The sequence below is a fragment of the Oncorhynchus mykiss genome, chromosome 15 (genome assembly GCF_013265735.2).
Source record: "Oncorhynchus mykiss isolate Arlee chromosome 15, USDA_OmykA_1.1, whole genome shotgun sequence".
Lineage (NCBI taxonomy): Eukaryota > Metazoa > Chordata > Actinopteri > Salmoniformes > Salmonidae > Oncorhynchus > Oncorhynchus mykiss.
This window is the reverse complement of record NC_048579.1, coordinates 76,325,790-76,345,789: the sequence shown is the minus strand read 5'-3', so window position 1 is coordinate 76,345,789 and position 20,000 is coordinate 76,325,790. Positions and strand designations below refer to the sequence as shown.

The window sequence follows — 20,000 nt, the reverse complement described above, 5'->3', positions numbered from 1 at the left end:
GTACTCGGACAACCATAACACAAACCCCCTCCACATTCCACACCAACTGAAAGGTACTCGGACAACCATAACACAAACCCCCTCCACATTCCACACCAACTGAAAGGTACTCAGACAACCATAACACAAACCCCCTCCACATTCCACACCAACTGAAAGGTACTCAGACAACCATAACACAAACCCCCTCCACATTCCACACCAACTGAAAGGTACTCAGACAACCATAACACAAACCCCCTCCACATTCCACACCAACTGAAAGGTACTCAGACAACCATAACACAAACCCCCTCCACATTCCACACCAACTGAAAGGTACTCAGACAACCATAACACAAACCCCCTCCACATTCCACACCAACTGAAAGGTACTCAGACAACCATAACACAAACCCCCTCCACATTCCACACCAACTGAAAGGTACTCGGACAACCATTGGTGGTGTTGGTAAAGTTTAATTAGGTTGGCTCAGTTAATAACACACTATAACTCTGGTCCTTCATCAAGGCCAGGTGTCTGTTCAGTCATTTTATGGTCCTTCATCCAGACCAGCTGTCAGTCAGTCATTTCATGGTTTTTCCAGATAGATTGACTATAATGTATATTGTTTTCTATATTCAAAGTAAATCACTTTGCGTTTGAAAATGAGCCCAACAATAAATCACAAAGTAAAATGTATATTATTACATCATTCCCAGTGTCAGCAGATATGACCACGTTAAACTATATGAGCTAGACATTAAGGGAACGTACGTGAGCTCTTGAAGTCCTTCTTCTTGAGTTTCCTCCTGATCATGGTTCCTCTGGGGCTGGTGGGGTACATGTTCCTGGGCAGGGTGCTCATGTTGAGGGAGCTCAGACTGTAGGTACTCATAGAGGTAGGAGAGAAGGAGGAGCCTAGAGCTGTACCAGGAGGAGAGAGAGAGGGATTAGAAAAAACAGGGATGGAGAAGAGAGAGGGATTGAGAAGAGAGAGGGATGGAGAAGAGAGAGGGATTAGAAAAAACAGGGATGGAGAAGAGAGAGGGATTGAGAAGAGAGAGGGATGGAGAAGAGAGAGGGATTGAGAAGAGAGAGGGATGGAGAAGAGAGGGATGGAGAAGAGAGAGGGATTAGAAAAAACAGGGATGGAGAAGAGAGAGGGATTGAGAAGAGAGAGGGATGGAGAAGAGAGGGATGGAGAAGAGAGAGGGATGGAAAAGAGAGAGGGATGAGAAGAGAGAGGGATGGAAAAGAGAGAGGGATGATAAGAGAGAGGGATGAGAAGAGAGAGGAATGAAGAAGAGAGAGGGATGGAGAAGAGAGAGGGATGAGAAGAGAGAGGGATGGAGAAGAGAGAGGGATGAGAAGAGAGAGGAATGAAGAAGAGAGAGGGATGGAGAAGAGAGGGATGGAGAAGAGAGAGGGATGAGAAGAGAGAGGGATGGAGAAGAGAGAGGGATAGAGAAGAGAGAGGGATGGAGAAGAGAGAGGGATCGATAAGAGAGGGATGGAGAAGAGAGGGATGGAGAAGAGAGAGGGATCGATAAGAGAGGGATGGAGAAGAGAGGGATGGAGGAGAGAGAGGGATGGAGAAGAGAGAGGGATGGAGAAGAGAGAGGGATGGAGAAGAGAGGGATGGAGAAGAGAGGGATGAGAAAATAGAGGGATGGAGAAGAGAGGGGGATGGAGAAGAGAGAGGGATCGATAAGAGAGGGATGGAGAAGAGAGGGATGGAGAAGAGAGACTAACATACTATAACCTCAAATAGATGAACCTCATCCATATTGTCTCAGTCCCCTCTAATACTGAGTCTATATTGTCTCTGTCCCCTCTAATACTGAGTCTATATTGTCTCTGTCCCCTCTAATACTGAGTCTATATTGTCTCTGTCCTCTCTAATACTGAGTCTATATTGTCTCTGTCCCCTCTAATACTGAGTCTATATTGTCTCTGTCCCCTCTAATACTGAGTCTATATTGTCTCTGTCCCCTCTAATACTGAATCTATATTGTCTCTGTCCCCTCTAATACTGAGTCTATATTGTCTCTGTCCCCTCTAATACTGAGTCTATATTGTCTCTGTCCCCTCTAATACTGAATCTATATTGTCTCAGTCCCCTCTAATACTGAGTCTATATTGTCTCTGTCCCCTCTAATACTGAGTCTATATTGTCTCTGTCCCCTCTAATACTGAATCTATATTGTCTCTGTCCCCTCTAATACTGAGTCTATATTGTCTCTGTCCCCTCTAATACTGAATCTATATTGTCTCAGTCCCCTCTAATACTGAATCTATATTGTCTCTGTCCCCTCTAATACTGAGTCTATATTGTCTCTGTCCCCTCTAATACTGAGTCTATATTGTCTCTGTCCCCTCTAATACTGAATCTATATTGTCTCTGTCCCCTCTAATACTGAGTCTATATTGTCTCTGTCCCCTCTAATACTGAGTCTATATTGTCTCTGTCCCCTCTAATACTGAATCTATATTGTGTCTGTCCCTCCATCAGTCCCCTCTAATACTGAATCTATATTGTCTCTGTCCCCTCTAATACTGAATCTATATTGTCTCTGTCCCCTCTAATACTGAATCTATATTGTCACAGTCCCCTCTAATACTGAATCTATATTGTCTCTGTCCCCTCTAATACTGAGTCTATATTGTCTCTGTCCCCTCTAATACTGAGTCTATATTGTCTCTGTCCCCTCTAATACTGAGTCTATATTGTCTCAGTCCCCTCTAATACTGAATCTATATTGTCACAGTCCCCTCTAATACTGAGTCTATATTGTCTCTGTCCCCTCTAATACTGAATCTATATTGTCACAGTCCCCTCTAATACTGAGTCTATATTGTATCTGTCCCCTCTAATACTGAATCTATATTGTCTCTGTCCCCTCTAATACTGAATCTATATTGTCTCTGTCCCCTCTAATACTGAGTCTATATTGTCTCTGTCCCCTCTAATACTGAGTCTATATTGTCTCTGTCCCCTCTAATACTGAGTCTATATTGTCTCTGTCCCCTCTAATACTGAGTCTATATTGTCTCTGTCCCCTCTAATACTGAATCTATATTGTCTCTGTCCCCTCTAATACTGAATCTATATTGTCTCTGTCCCCTCTAATACTGAATCTATATTGTCTCTGTCCCCTCTAATACTGAGTCTATATTGTCCCTGTCCCTCCACCAGTCCCCTCTAATACTGAATCTATATTGTCTCTGTCCCCTCTAATACTGAATCTATATTGTCTCTGTCCCCTCTAATACTGAATCTATATTGTCTCTGTCCCCTCTAATACTGAATCTATATTGTCTCTGTCCCCTCTAATACTGCATCTATATTGTCTCTGTCCCCTCTAATACTGAGTCTATATTGTCCCTGTCCCTCCACCAGTCCCCTCTAATACTGAATCTATATTGTCTCTGTCCCCTCTAATACTGAATCTATATTGTCTCTGTCCCCTCTAATACTGAATCTATATTGTCTCTGTCCCCTCTAATACTGAATCTATATTGTCTCAGTCCCCTCTAATACTGAGTCTATATTGTCTCTGTCCCCTCTAATACTGAATCTATATTGTCTCTGTCCCCTCTAATACTGAGTCTATATTGTCTCTGTCCCCTCTAATACTGAATCTATATTGTCTCAGTCCCCTCTAATACTGAATCTATATTGTCTCTGTCCCCTCTAATACTGAGTCTATATTGTCTCTGTCCCCTCTAATACTGAGTCTATATTGTCTCTGTCCCCTCTAATACTGAGTCTATATTGTCTCTGTCCCCTCTAATACTGAGTCTATATTGTCTCTGTCCCCTCTAATACTGAGTCTATATTGTCTCTGTCCCCTCTAATACTGAGTCTATATTGTCTCTGTCCCCTCTAATACTGAATCTATATTGTCTCTGTCCCTCCATCAGTCCCCTCTAAAACTGAATCTATATTGTCTCTGTCCCCTCTAATACTGAATCTATATTGTCTCTGTCCCCTCTAATACTGAATCTATATTGTCTCTGTCCCCTCTAATACTGAATCTATATTGCCACAGTCCCCTCTAATACTGAATCTATATTGTCTCTGTCCCCTCTAATACTGAATCTATATTGTCTCTGTCCCCTCTAATACTGAGTCTATATTGTCTCTGTCCCCTCTAATACTGAGTCTATATTGTCTCTGTCCCCTCTAATACTGAATCTATATTGTCTCTGTCCCCTCTAATACTGAGTCTATATTGTCTCTGTCCCCTCTAATACTGAGTCTATATTGTATCTGTCCCCTCTAATACTGAGTCTATATTGTCTCTGTCCCCTCTAATACTGAGTCTATATTGTCTCAGTCCCCTCTAATACTGAATCTATATTGTCTCTGTCCCCTCTAATACTGAATCTATATTGTCTCTGTCCCCTCTAATACTGAATCTATATTGTCTCTGTCCCCTCTAATACTGAGTCTATATTGTCCCTGTCCCTCCACCAGTCCCCTCTAATACTGAATCTATATTGTCTCTGTCCCCTCTAATACTGAATCTATATTGTCTCCGTCCCCTCTAATACTGAATCTATATTGTCTCTGTCCCCTCTAATACTGAATCTATATTGTCTCTGTCCCCTCTAATACTGAATCTATATTGTCTCTGTCCCCTCTAATACTGAGTCTATATTGTCTCTGTCCCCTCTAATACTGAATCTATATTGTCTCTGTCCCCTCTAATACTGAATCTATATTGTCTCCGTCCCCTCTAATACTGAATCTATATTGTCTCTGTCCCCTCTAATACTGAATCTATATTGTCTCTGTCCCCTCTAATACTGAATCTATATTGTCTCTGTCCCCTCTAATACTGAATCTATATTGTCTCTGTCCCCTCTAATACTGAGTCTATATTGTCTCTGTCCCTCCACCAGTCCCCTCTAATACTGAATCTATATTGTCTCTGTCCCCTCTAATACTGAATCTATATTGTCTCTGTCCCCTCTAATACTGAATCTATATTGTCTCTGTCCCCTCTAATACTGAATCTATATTGTCTCTGTCCCCTCTAATACTGAATCTATATTGTCTCTGTCCCCTCTAATACTGAATCTATATTGTCTCTGTCCCCTCTAATACTGAGTCTATATTGTCTCTGTCCCCTCTAATACTGAATCTATATTGTCTCTGTCCCCTCTAATACTGAATCTATATTGTGTGTGTGTAACAATACCCCGGTCATCTCTTAGACTATCTACTCTGAGCCTGAGACAAAGCCTGTGTATCATTCAGTACCCACCCGTTAATGAGACCATCACAGACAACCAGACTCTAAGCCCTGTGTGTGTGTGTGTGTGTGTGTGTGTGTGTGTGTGTGTGTGTGTGTGTGTGTGTGTGTGTGTGTGTGTCTAAGTCCTGTAATCCATCTGCTAATTAAGAAATAAAATCCAGGCTAAGGCTAATAAATGCCAACTAATTGTCTCAGGCTGACAGGGGACAGGAGACAGGGGACAGGAGACAGGGGACAGAAGACAGGGGTTCAGGAGACAGGGGACATGCGTTCAGGGGACAGGAGACAGGGGACAGGAGACAGGGGTTCAGGAGACAGGGGACAGGAGACAGGGGTTCAGGAGACAGGGGATATGAGACATGGGACAGGAGACATGGGTTCAGGAGACAGGGGTTCAGGAGACAGGGGTTCAGGAGACAGGGGACAGGAGACAGGTGACAGGGGACAGGAGACAGGGGACAGGAGACATGGGTTCAGGAGACAGGAGACAGGGGACATGAGTTCAGGGGACAGGGGACAAGAGACAAGGGACAGGAGACTGGAGACAGGGGACTGGGGACAGGGGACAGGGGTTCAGGCTCCAGGTGATACGTTCTTATTACAGTATAATAACCTCCTCTATGAAGTTTAGACAGATTGCTGACATTTGAGGATAATTAAGAGATTCTAATTGAAGTATACTGGCCGTGTAGCTCTGACATGTATGGAATAAAACCCACATGTTTTCAATATCAACTCAAACAGGCTCTGTAAAACCCATCGATGGCAGAACAAATGAACTCTGACCTCCCATCGATGGCAGAACAAATGAACTCTGACCTCCCATCGATGGCAGAACAAATGAACTCTGACCTCCCATCGATGACAGAACAAATGAACTCTGACCTCCCATCGATGGCAGAACAAATGAACTCTGACCTCCCATCGATGGCAGAACAAATGAACTCTGACCTCCCATCGATGGCAGAACAAATGAACTCTGACCTCCCATCGATGACAGAACAAATTAACTCTGATCTCCCATCGATGGCAGAACAAATGAACTCTGACCTCCCATCGATGGCAAAACAAATGAACTCTGACCTCCCATCGATGGCAGAACAAATGAACTCTGACCTCCCATCGATGGCAGAACAAATGAACTCTGACCTCCCATCGATGGCAAAACAAATGAACTCTGACCTCCCATCGATGGCAGAACAAATGAACTCTGACCTCCCATCGATGGCAGAACAAATGAACTCTGACCTCCCATCGATGGCAGAACAAATGAACTCTGACCTCCCATCGATGACAGAACAAATGAACTCTGACCTCCCATCGATGGCAGAACAAATGAACTCTGACCTCCCATCGATGGCAGAACATATGAACTCTGACCTCCCATCGATGGCAGAACAAATGAACTCTGACCTCCCATCGATGGCAAAACAAATGAACTCTGACCTCCCATCGATGGCAGAACAAATTAACTCTGACCTCCCATCGATGGCAGAACAAATGAACTCTGACCTCCCATCGATGGCAGAACATATGAACTCTGACCTCCCATCGATGGCAGAACAAATGAACTCTGACCTCCCATCGATGGCAGAACAAATGAACTCTGACCTCCCATCGATGGCAGAACAAATGAACTCTGACCTCCCATCGATGGCAGAACAAATGAACTCTGACCTCCCATCGATGGCAGAACAAATGAACTCTGACCTCCCATCGATGGCAGAACAAATGAACTCTGACCTCCCATCGATGGCAGAACAAATGAACTCTGACCTCCCATCGATGGCAGAACATATGAACTCTGACCTCCCATCGATGGCAGAACATATGAACTCTGACCTCCCATCGATGGCAGAACAAATGAACTCTGACCTCCCATCGATGGCAGAACAAATTAAGTCTAGAGATTTTTTTTTAAAAAGCCAGAAATGAAAAAGGAGAAAAACACCAAATGATTTTGAAAGCCATTGATGGGTTTGCAGTGTATTATGGGTAATTGACATCAATCAGGAGAATGGAGCTGTCGTGACAACCTCCTCTATTCACTCTCTTCCCCACAGGGGCTCTGGTCAAAAGTCATGTTAAGAGTATAGTGTAGGATGCAGCAGGATGCAGCCTATCAAGCTCTGAGTGGAGTCTGGAAGGCATCTCTCTCTCTCTCTCTCCACCTCTCTGCTGAGTTGTCCTTGAGATGCAATGCAGCAGACTAGGAGATGACGGGCTGGATCAATAACACCAGGAACAAGTGGTGTAATCATGGAGGATGCAGCATTGGCCTGGCTGGTTAAAGGCATCACTTATTTATGAATAGAGAACAGTTTACTTTAAATATAATGTTGATTTTTCCAGTTATAGTTATATATTGACGAGAGAGAGAGAGAGAGAGAGAGAGAGAGAGAGAGAGAGAGAGGGACATGGGGAGCAGAGAGAGAGAGGGGGAGAGAGCGAGAGAGAGAGAGAGGGACATGGGGAACACAGAGAGAGAGAGAGAGAGGGACATGGGGAACAGAGAGAGGGGGAGAGAGAGAGCGAGAGAGACAGGGAGAGAGAAGGAGAGAGAGACAGAGAGAGAGAGAGAGAGAGAGAGAGACAGAGACAGAGACAGAGACAGAGAGAGAGAGAGAGAGAGAGAGAGACAGAGATCTAATCTACTGTAATCTACCTGGTGTGTGTAGCAGACTGGGCCAATTAGAACATAGTATTGGTGGTTGAGCTGGTGCTATTCATTAACATTGACAAGCTGTCTCAGGAGACCCTCGAGACACCTGGGTCGTCACACACTAAGACCCACCAACGCTACGTGACCAGAATACTGATCAGTGATCAGAACAGAACCGGAGACAGCTCTGTGTGTGTCGGACGTGTGTGTGTGTGTGTGAACCGGAGACAGCTCTGTGTGTGTCGGACGTGTGTGTGTGAACCGGAGACAGCTCTGTGTGTGTCGGACGTGTGTGTGTGTGTGTGTGTGTGAACCGGAGACAGCTCTGTGTGTGTCGGACATGTGTCCGGAGACAGTTCACCTGGGGCAGTTAACAGGCTAGCCATGTTCACATTGTACTAACATAAGTATCTCTGTCTCTCTCTCTCTGTCTCTATGTCTCTCTCGCTCTGTCTCTCTCTCTCTGTCTCTCTCTCCCTCTCTCTCTGTCTCTCTCTCTCTCTGTCTCTCTCTCTGTCTCTCTCTCTGTCTCTCTCTCTGTCTCTCTCTCTGTCTCTCTCTCTCTCTCTCTGTCTCTCTCTCTGTCTCTCTCTCTCTCTCGCTCTGTCTCTCTCTACGTCTCTCTCTCTCTGTCTCTCTCTCTCTCTCACTGTCTCTCTCTATGTCTCTCTCTCTGTCTCTCTCTCTCCGTCTCTCTCTGTCTCTGTCTCTCTCTGTCTATCTCTCTCTCCCTCTGAGGGTTTATAAGGACTAATGTCATTCATGTTGTAGTACATCGCTGAATGGTTAGTGGAGAGCCCTTTCTGGTGCCTCCACAATCCAGCATCCCTCCCTGGCCAAGTGGACTGACAGGACTGTATCAGCACTGTGCACCTTGCTTTAATGCCCTAGATGAGGTTATACATACAACACTCAGCTCAGTGACTTTCAGGGACAATGGAGAGATGGAGAGAACCAGAGAGAGAGATGGAGGGGGAGAGATGGAGAGAACCGGAGAGAGATATGGAGGGGGAGAGATTGGAAGAGAGAGAGAGAAAGAGAAAGATGGAGAGAACAGGAGTGAGCGATGGAGAATACATGAGAGAGAGGGATAACACTGGAGAGAGAGGGAGAACACTGGAGAGAGAGGGAGAACACTGGAGAGAGAGGGAGAACACTGGAGAGAGAGGGAGAATACTGGAGAGAGATTGAGAACACTGGAGAGAGAGGGGGAACACTGGAGAGATATGGAGAATACTGGAGAGAGATGGAGAATACTGGAGAGAGAGGGAGAATACTGGAGAGAGATGGAGAGAACCGGAGAGAGATGGAGAATACTGGAGAGAGAGGGGGAGAGAGATGGGGAGAGAGAGGGAGAACACTGGAGAGAGAGGGAGAATACTGGAGAGAGATGGAGAGAACCGGAGAGAGATGGAGAATACTGGAGAGAGAGGGAGAATACTGGAGAGAGATGGAGAGAACCGGAGAGAGATGGAGAATACTGGAGAGAGAGGGGGAGAGAGATGGGGAGAGAGAGGGAGAACACTGGAGAGAGAGGGAGAATACTGGAGAGAGATGGAGAGAACCGGAGAGAGATGGAGAATACTGGAGAGAGATGGAGAATACCGGAGAGAGAGGGAGAATACCGGAGAGAGAGGGAGAATACCGGAGAGAGAGGGAGAATACCGGAGAGAGAGATGGAGAATACTGGAGAGAGAGGGAGAATACTGGAGAGAGAGATGGAGAATACTGGAGAGAGAGGGAGAATACTGGAGAGAGAGATGGAGAGAACCGGAGAGAGAGGGAGAATACCGGAGAGAGAGGGAGAATACCGGAGAGAGAGGGAGAATACCGGAGAGAGAGATGGAGAATACTGGAGAGAGAGGGAGAATACCGGAGAGAGAGGGAGAATACCGGAGAGAGAGGGAGAATACCGGAGAGAGAGATGGAGAATACTGGAGAGAGATGGAGAATACTGGAGAGAGAGGGAGAATACCGGAGAGAGAGATGGAGAGAACCGGAGAGAGATGGAGAATACTGGAGAGAGAGGGAGAATACCGGAGAGAGAGGGAGAATACCGGAGAGAGAGATGGAGAATACTGGAGAGAGAGGGAGAATACTGGAGAGAGAGGGAGAATACTGGAGAGAGAGGGAGAATACTGGAGAGAGAGATGGAGAGAACCGGAGAGAGAGGGAGAATACTGGAGAGAGAGGGAGAGAGCCAGAAGAGGACTTTAGTTCTGCTCTATTTTCCTTCAGCCCAGGAAACCAGATGAGAGACAGAAAATATCACTTCAAACCAAAACAAATCTGAGCTCAACAGAAATAAATAGATGAAAGGCTCAAAGATGAAGGAGCAGAAGAAGGAGGAGGAGGGAGAGGAGGAGGAGGAGGGAGAGGAGGAGGAGGAGGGAGAGGAGGAGGAGGAGGAGGAGGGAGAGGAAGAGGAGGGAAAGGAGGAGGAGGAGGGAGAGGAGGAGGTGGAGGGAGAGGAGGAGGGAGAGGAGGAGGAGGAAGGAGAGGAGGTGGTGGAGGGAGAGGAGGAGGGAGAGGAGGAGGAGGAAGGAGGAGGGAGATGAGGAGGAGGAAGGAGGAGGATGAGGAGGAGGGAGGAGGAGGAGGAGGGAGAGGAGGAGGAGGGAGAGGAGGAGGTGGAGGGAGAGGAGGAGGGAGAGGAGGAGGAGGAAGGAGGAGGGAGATGAGGAGGAGGAAGGAGGAGGATGAGGAGGAGGGAGAGGAGGAGGAGGGAAAGGAGGAGGAGGAGGAGGAGGTGGAGGGAGAGGAGGAGGGAGAGGAGGAGGAGGAATAAGGAGTGAGAGGAGGAGGAGGGAAAGGAGGAGGGAGAGGAAGAGGTGGAGGGAGAGGAGGAGAGAGGAGGAAGAGTAGAAGGAGAAGGAGGAGGAGGAACAAGGAGCAGGGCTAGGAATAGTAGGACATAGAAGACCACAGAAACAAGAGGACTAGGGAAGAGGACCAGGGAAGAGGAGAATAAGGAACATTACGGGGGTTGTTGGGAGAGGTTTTGTGGTGCTTGGAGGCCTGGTGTCTCTGCGACTGGTCAGGATGGTAGGTGTTATAGTGTTGGTAGGGGAGGAAGTTGCTGTTGTTGTTGGCTGAGGAGGACTCCCAGGGAAGGGTCCGCGTGCTTCTCTGCACCTTGACTGATCACAAACAGAGAGAAGCACCACAGAGGATAAGGAGGGGGGGAACAAGGTGAATGAAACAAGGGTAAAATATGGGTGAGGGGGGGGGTAAATACATCAAGGTAAATGTGTTCAGTCCATCAGTGGTTTTCAGGAGGATATAAAATATCATTTGATTGGGACACAGACGTCAGGTTAAATCAAGGTGCCCAGTATGCTACCTGCCTCTAACCACTAGGCTACCTGCCTCTAACCACTAGGCTACCTGTCTCTAACCACTAGGCTACCTGTCTCTAACCACTAGGCTACCTGCCTCTAACCACTAGGCTACCTGTCTCTAACCACTAGGCTACCTGTCTCTAACCACTAGGCTACCTCTCTCTAACCACTAGGCTACCTGCCTCTAACCACTAGGCTACCTGCCTCTAACCACTAGGCTACCTGCCTCTAACCACTAGGCTACCTGTCTCTAACCACTAGGCTACCTGTCTCTAACCACTAGGCTACCTGCCTCTAACCACTAGGCTACCTGTCTCTAACCACTAGATTACCTGTCTCTAACCACTAGGCTACCTGCCTCTAACCACTAGGCTACCTGCCTCTAACCACTAGGATACCTGTCTCTAACCACTAGGCTACCTGCCTCTAACCACTAGGCTACCCTGCCTCTAACCACTAGGCTACCTGCCTCTAACCACTAGGCTACCCTGTCTCTAACCACTAGGCTACCTGTCTCTAACCATTAGGCTACCTGTCTCTAACCACTAGGCTACCTGACTCTAACCACTAGGCTACCTGCCTCTAACCACTAGGCTACCTGCCTCTAACCATTAGGCTACCTGCCTCTAACCACTAGGCTACCCTGCCTCTAACCACTAGGCTACCTGCCTCTAACCATTAGGCTACCTGCCACTAACCACTAGGCTACCCTGCCTCTAACCACTAGGCTACCTGCCTCTAACCACTAGGCTCCCTGCCTCTAACCACTAGGCTACCTGCCTCTAACCACTAGGCTACCTGTCTCTAACCACTAGGCTACCTGTCTCTAACCACTAGGCTATCTGTCTCTAACCACTAGGCTACCTGTCTCTAACCACTAGGCTACCTGCCTCTAACCACTAGGTTACCTGCCTCTAACCACTAGGCTACCCTGTCTCTAACCACTAGGCTACCTGTCTCTAACCACTAGGCTACCTGTCTCTAACCACTAGGCTACCTGTCTCTAACCACTAGGCTACCTGTCTCTAACCACTAGGCTACCTGTCTCTAACCACTAGGCTACCTGTCTCTAACCACTAGGCTACCTGTCTCTAACCACTAGGCTACCTGTCTCTAACCACTAGGCTACCTGCCTCTAACCACTAGGCTACCTGCCTCTAACCACTAGGCTACCTGCCTCTAACCACTAGGTTACCTGCCTCTAACCACTAGGCTACGCTGCCTCTAACCACTAGGCTACCTGCCTCTAACCACTAGGCTACCTGTCTCTAACCACTAGGCTACCTGCCTCTAACCACTAGGCTACCTGTCTCTAACCACTAGGCTACCTGTCTCTAACCACTAGGCTACCTGCCTCTAACCACTAGGTTACCTGCCTCTAACCACTAGGCTACCCTGTCTCTAACCACTAGGCTACCTGTCTCTAACCACTAGGCTACCTGTCTCTAACCACTAGGCTACCTGTCTCTAACCACTAGGCTACCTGTCTCTAACCACTAGGCTACCTGTCTCTAACCACTAGGCTACCTGCCTCTAACCACTAGGCTACCTGCCTCTAACCACTAGGCTACGCTGCCTCTAACCACTAGGCTACCTGTCTCTAACCATTAGGCTACCTGTCTCTAACCACTAGGCTACCTGCCTCTAACCACTAGGCTACGCTGCCTCTAACCACTAGGCTACCTGCCTCTAACCACTAGGCTACCTGCCTCTAACCACTAGGCTACGCTGCCTCTAACCACTAGGCTACCTGTCTCTAACCACTAGGCTACCCTGCCTCTAACCACTAGGCTACCTGCCTCTAACCACTAGGCTACCCTGCCTCTAACCACTAGGCTACCTGTCTCTAACCACTAGGCTACCTGCCTCTAACCACTAGGCTACCTGTCTCTAACCACTAGGCTACCTGTCTCTAACCACTAGGCTACCTGCCTCTAACCACTAGGCTCCCTGCCTCTAACCAATTGGCTACCTCCCTCTAACCACTGGGCTACCTGCCTCTAACCACTAGGCTACCTGCCTCTAACCACTAGGCTACCTCCCTCTAACCACTGGGCTACCTGCCTCTAACCACTAGGCTACCTGCCTCTAACCACTAGGCTACCTGCCGCCCCAGGTAGTGCACTACAAAGGGAATATGTTGCCATTTGGTACACAAACAGAGATTGCTATTGGAATCCCTGTTACTGTCAAGCTTTGTTCACATTGGCTGTTTGAAGTGACTCAAATCCACATTGTGGATAATATCACACAAAAGGACATTGAAAATGACAACGTCCACTCTCCCCATTATCACAGATGGCTTAGTGTGATTGGCTGCTTGGCTTGTCTGTCATGTATGTCATCCTATCAGGGGGAAACTGGACTCTGATCCACCCCCCCCTAGCCCCGTTCCAGAAAACACTAGTATCTTATCGCATCAGAAAACACCAGACAGAGAAAACATTGGATTTCAACCGAAATCTACACACCTTTTCCCAAAGAACCGTTATTATTGTCATAAACTTTAGATAAATGTCTCAGTGGGTAACTGAGGCGTTATCGTGAGGCAGTGTGAGAGATACGCTGTCTGGGTCTGGACCTTTTCATAAAGCCTGTGTTGTAATCCTCAGATCCAACAGGAACCCTGGGCCGTGTCCAAATGGCACCCTATTCCCTATATAGTACACTACTTTAGACCAGAGCCCTATTCCCTATATAGTGCACTACTTTAGACCAGAGCCCTATTCCCTATATAGTACACTACTTTAGACCAGAGCCTTATTCCCTATATAGTGCACTACTTTAGACCAGGGCCCTATTCCCTATATAGTGCACTACTTTAGACCAGAGCCCTATTCCCTGTATAGTGCACTACTTTAGACCAGAGACCTATTCCCTATATAGTGCACTACTTTAGACCAGAGCCCTATTCCCTATGTAGTGTACTACTTTAGACCAGAGCCCTATTCCCTATATAGTGCCGTGTCCAAATGGCACCCTATTCCCTATATAGTGCACTACTTTAGACCAGAGCCCTATTCCCTGTATAGTGTACTACTTTAGACCAGAGCCCTATTCCCTATATAGTACACTACATTAGACCAGAGGCCTATTCCCTATATAGTGCACTACTTTAGACCAGAGCCCTTTCCCTATATAGTGCACTACTTTAGACCAGAGGCCTATTCCCTATATAGTGTACTACTTTAGACCAGAGCCCTATTCCCTATATAGTGCCGTGTCCAAATGGCACCCTATTCCCTATATAGTGCACTACTTTAGACCAGAGCCCTATTCCCTATATAGTGCACTACTTTAGACCAGGGCCCTATTCCCTATATAGTGCACTACTTTAGACCAGAGGCCTATTCCCTATATAGTGCACTACTTTAGACCAGAGCCCTATTCCCTATATAGTGCAATACTTTAGACCAGAGCCCTATTCCCTATATAGTGCACTACTTTAGACCAGAGCCCTATTCCCTATATAGTGCACTACTTTAGACCAGAGGCCTATTCAATATATAGTACACTACTTTAGACCAGAACCCTATTCCCTATATAGTGCACTACTTTAGACCAGAGCCCTATTCCCTATATAGTGCACTACTTTAGACCAGAGCCCTATTCCCTATATAGTACACTACTTTAGACCAGAGCCCTATTCCCTATATAGTACACTACTTTAGACCAGAGCCCTATTCCCTATATAGTGCACTACTTTAGACCAGAGTCCTATTCCCTATATAGTGCACTACTTTAGACCAGAGCCCTATTCCCTATATAGTGCACTACTTTAGACCAGAGCCCTATTCCCTATATAGTGCACTACTTTAGACCAGAGCCCTATTCCCTGTATAGTGCACTACTTTAGACCAGAGCCCTATTCCCTATATAGTGCACTACTTTAGATGCATTACTATGTAGGTAATGGGGTTACCATGTGGGATGTAGTGCTGGTCTCCAAATCCCCCAGGTACATGATACTGATCAACCAAGCTTCATACTGCTCCTAGAAATGTCACCTGTACTCACAGATTTAAACCTACAGATTATAGAACAGAGCAGTAGTGGTTGGATAATCTATGTGTGTGTGTGTGTGTGTGTGTGTGTGTGTGTGTGTGTGTGTGTGTGTGTGTGTGTGTGTGTGTGTGTGTGTGTGTGTGTGTGTGTTTAATCTCCTCTCCTCTGTTCAATTCACTCTCTGGTATTAAAGGACAGTTGAAACAACTATATGTGTCTCTGTCTGTTCACCTGTCAATACAAATCACTATTACTACTCTCAGCTCCAATGAAAACCTGAGCAGCAGATATAGTAATACTATCTGATTACTAGACTAGTAGATATAGTATTACTACCTGATTACTAGACTAGTAGATATAGTATTACTATCTGATTACTAGACCAGTATATATAGTATTACTATCTGATTACTAGACCAGTATATATAGTATTACTATCTGATTACTAGACTAGTATATATAGTATTACTATCTGATTACTAGACTAGTAGATATAGTATTACTATCTGATTACTAGACCAGTATATATAGTATTACTATCTGATTACTAGACTAGTAGATATAGTATTACTATCTGATTACTAGACCAGTATATATAGTATTACTATCTGATTACTAGACTAGTAGATATAGTATTACTACCTGGTTAGTCATTACTAGACTAGTAGATATAGTATTACTATCTGATTAGTCATTACTAGACTAGTTGATATAGTATTACTATCTGATTACTAGACTAGTAGATATAGTATTACTACCTGGTTAGTCATTACTAGACTAGTAGATATAGTATAGTACCTGATTACTAGACTAGTAGATATAGTATTACTACCTGGTTAGTCATTACTAGACTAGTTGATATAGTATTACTACCTGATTACAATACTAGTAGATATAGTATTACTACCTGGTTAGTCATTACTAGACTAGTTGATATAGTATTACTACCTGATTACAATACTAGTAGATATAGTATTACTACCTGGTTAGTCATTACTAGACTAGTAGATATAGTATTACTACCTGATTACAATACTAGTAGATATAGTATTACTACCTGGTTAGTCATTACTAGACTAGTAGATATAGTATTACTACCTGATTACAATACTAGTAGATATAGTATTACTACCTGATTACAATACTAGTAGATATAGTATTACTACCTGATTACAATACTAGTAGATATAGTATTACTACCTGGTTAGTCATTACTATACTAGTAGATATAGTATTACTACCTGGTTAGTCATTACTAGACTAGTAGATATAGTATTACTACCTGGTTAGTCATTACTAGACTAGTTGATATAGTATTACTACCTGATTACAATACTAGTAGATATAGTATTACTACCTGGTTAGTCATTACTAGACTAGTAGATATAGTATTACTACCTGATTACAATACTAGTAGATATAGTATTACTACCTGATTACAATACTAGTAGATATAGTATTACTACCTGGTTAGTCATTACTACCTGGTTAGTCATTACTAGACTAGTAGATATAGTATTACTACCTGGTTAGTCATTACTAGACTAGTAGATATAGTATATAGTATAGTACCTGATTACTAGACTAGTAGATATAGTATTACTACCTGGTTAGTCATTACTAGACTAGTAGATATAGTATTACTACCTGATTACAATACTAGTAGATATAGTATTACTACCTGATTACAATACTAGTTGATATAGTATTACTATCTGATTAGTCATTACTAGACTAGTAGATATAGTATTACTACCTGATTACAATACTAGTAGATATAGTATTACTACCTGATTACAATACTAGTAGATATAGTATTACTATCTGATTAGTCATTACTAGACTAGTAGATATAGTATTACTACCTGGTTAGTCATTACTAGACTAGTAGATATAGTATTACTACCTGGTTAGTCATTACTAGACTAGTAGATATAGTATTACTACCTGGTTAGTCATTACTAGACTAGTAGATATAGTATTACTACCTGGTTAGTCATTACTAGACTAGTAGATATAGTATATAGTATAGTACCTGATTACTAGACTAGTAGATATAGTATTACTACCTGGTTAGTCATTACTAGACTAGTAGATATAGTATTACTACCTGGTTAGTCATTACTAGACTAGTAGATATAGTATATAGTATAGTACCTGATTACTAGACTAGTAGATATAGTATTACTACCTGGTTAGTCATTACTAGACTAGTAGATATAGTATTACTACCTGGTTAGTCATTACTAGACTAGTAGATATAGTATTACTACCTGGTTAGTCATTACTAGGCTAGTTGATATAGTATTACTACCTAATTACTAGACTAGTTGATATAGTATTACTACCTGGTTAGTCATTACTAGACTAGTAGATATAGTATTACTACCTGGTTAGTCATTACTAGACTAGTAGATATAGTATTACTACCTGGTTAGTCATTACTAGACTAGTAGATATAGTATTACTACCTGGTTAGTCATTACTAGACTAGTTGATATAGTATTACTACCTAATTACTAGACTAGTAGATATAGTATTACTACCTGGTTAGTCATTACTAGACTAGTAGATATAGTATTACTACCTGGTTAGTCATTACTAGACTAGTAGATATAGTATTACTACCTGGTTAGTCATTACTAGACTAGTAGATATAGTATTACTACCTGGTTAGTCATTACTAGACTCTTTCACACATGCAGTACATATCACAGGAGCTCTTCAGTAAAAACAACCCAGAGGCCTTAGGTGTGTTCATCAGTTCCGTGTTCGGGGCCCTTGAGGTTCAGTCTGGTCTGGTGGTGGGGTTAGGGGTCAGGGTTAGGGTCAATACCGTGTTCAGGGCCCTTGAGGGCCAGTCTGGTCTGGTGGTGGGGTCAGGGTTAGGGTCAATACCGTGTTCAGGGCCCTTGAGGGCCAGTCTGGTCTGGTGGTGGGGTTAGAGGTCAGGGTTAGGGTCAATACCGTGTTCAGGGCCCTTGAGGGCCAGCCTGGTCTGGTGGTGGGGTTAGGGGTCAGGGTTAGGGTCAGTACCGTGTTCAGGGCCCTTGAGGGCCAGTCTGGTCTGGTGGTGGGGTTAGGGGTCATGGGTTAGGGAAATGGTCAGTACCGTGTTCAGGGCCCTTGAGGGCCAGCCTGGTCTGGTGGTGGGGTTAGGGGTCAGGGTTAGGGTCAGTACCGTGTTCAGGGCCCTTGAGGGCCAGCCTGGTCTGGTGGTGGGGCAGGATCTCCATCTTGACGTGTTCACAGGCGCTGGCGAGCAGCTGGGTGGCCTCGGCCAAGGTACAGTACTCCATACTGGTACCGTCCACGGACAGGATGTGGTCACCCGCGTGCAACGCCCCGCACCTACAGAGAGATGACATCACTTCTTGTTAGAATGGACATTTTTTAGGGGGCATTCTAAAATACTCCTTATATAGGGCCCAATTCAGACTTGAGATAAGTAGACTTAAATTAACACGGACTTAAGTTTTTAAAAAAGACTTATATAGGGCCCAATTCAGACTTGAGATAAGTAGACTTAAAATAACACGGACTTAAGTTTAAAAAAAGACATATAGGGCCCAATTCAGACTTGAGGTAAGTAGACTTATGTTTTTTTTTTAATACTTAATTCCATGTTAAGTCAACTTATCTCAAGTCTGAATAGGGCCTACAGTACACATGGGAAATAATGGGCAATTTGAGGTGCAGATTTCTACTTCCAATCCCATCCCCTGTTGACTCAGACTTGGAGATATGTGAGAGTGTGAGTATGAGTGAGAGAGTGAGAGTGAGAGAGAGAGCGAGAGAGAGAGAGAGCGAGAGAGAGAGGGGGAGGGAGAGAGAGAGAGAGATACAGAGAGAGAGAGAGAGAGAGAGAGAGACAGAGAGAGAGAGGGAGAGAGAGAGAGAGAAAGAGGAAGATGAGGTGGGTGGAGATCTATCCATCCATATTCTGTTTACTTAGTCTTCTCACATCCACAAAGTAGTCAACAAGAGCCTAACGGAGGGCTTTGGGCAAATCTCTAAACGAGAGTCTTCAGAGGCTAGAGAACCATCTTATTTTAGTCCCTGAGTGAAGGAAGTAAACTTCTCTCCTTCCAAAGGGTTTAATAAAGAATATATTCTGCCCACTCACTAATCTGATTAGTCTATCAGTAACAGTCGTTAAGGTAAAACTACCTTAACAACCACTCAGTAATCTGATTAGTCTATTAGTAACAGTCATTAAGGTAAAACTACCTAAACAACCACTCAGTAATCTGATTAGTCTATTAGTAACAGTCATTAAGGTAAAACTACCTAAACAACCAAGCAGTAATCTGATTCGTCTATCGGTGACCAACCAGGTTTAGCTGGGTGGAGTTATATTAATACTGAGTCAGGACTTCTCCAATCGATGATTTAGAAGCAACCACTCAGTAATCTGATTCGTCTATCGGTGACCAACCAGGTTTAGCTGGGTGGAGCTATATTAATACTGAGTCAGGACTTCTCCAATCCATGACTTAGAAGCAACCGCTCAGTAATCTGATTAGTCTATCGGTGACCAACCAGGTTTAGCTGGGTGGAGCTATATTAATACTGAGTCAGGACTTCTCCAATCCATGATTTAGAAGCAACACCTCAGTAATCTGATTCGTCTATCGGTGACCAACCAGGTTTAGCTGGGTGGAGTTATATTAATACTGAGTCAGGACTTCTCCAATCCATGATTTAGAAGCAACCACTCAGTAATCTGATTCGTCTATCGGTGA

General features: G+C 44.7%; 1 protein-coding gene across 12 annotated transcripts in view; it reads right to left on the bottom strand.

The window, feature by feature from the left end:
- The window catches only part of LOC118938861 (glutamate receptor-interacting protein 1-like), a 738,669-nt gene that overhangs the window by 125,028 nt on the left and 593,641 nt on the right, over positions 1 to 20,000 (bottom strand). For all 12 annotated transcript variants that reach the window (XM_036945416.1, XM_036945417.1, XM_036945409.1 and 9 more), the window contains 3 exons: positions 18,437 to 18,606; positions 10,891 to 11,049; positions 758 to 907 (listed from right to left, as the gene is read on the bottom strand). In XM_036945416.1, coding sequence (XP_036801311.1) covers positions 758 to 907; positions 10,891 to 11,049; positions 18,437 to 18,606 — 479 coding nt within the window. The remainder of the gene's footprint in view (positions 1 to 757; positions 908 to 10,890; positions 11,050 to 18,436; positions 18,607 to 20,000) is intronic.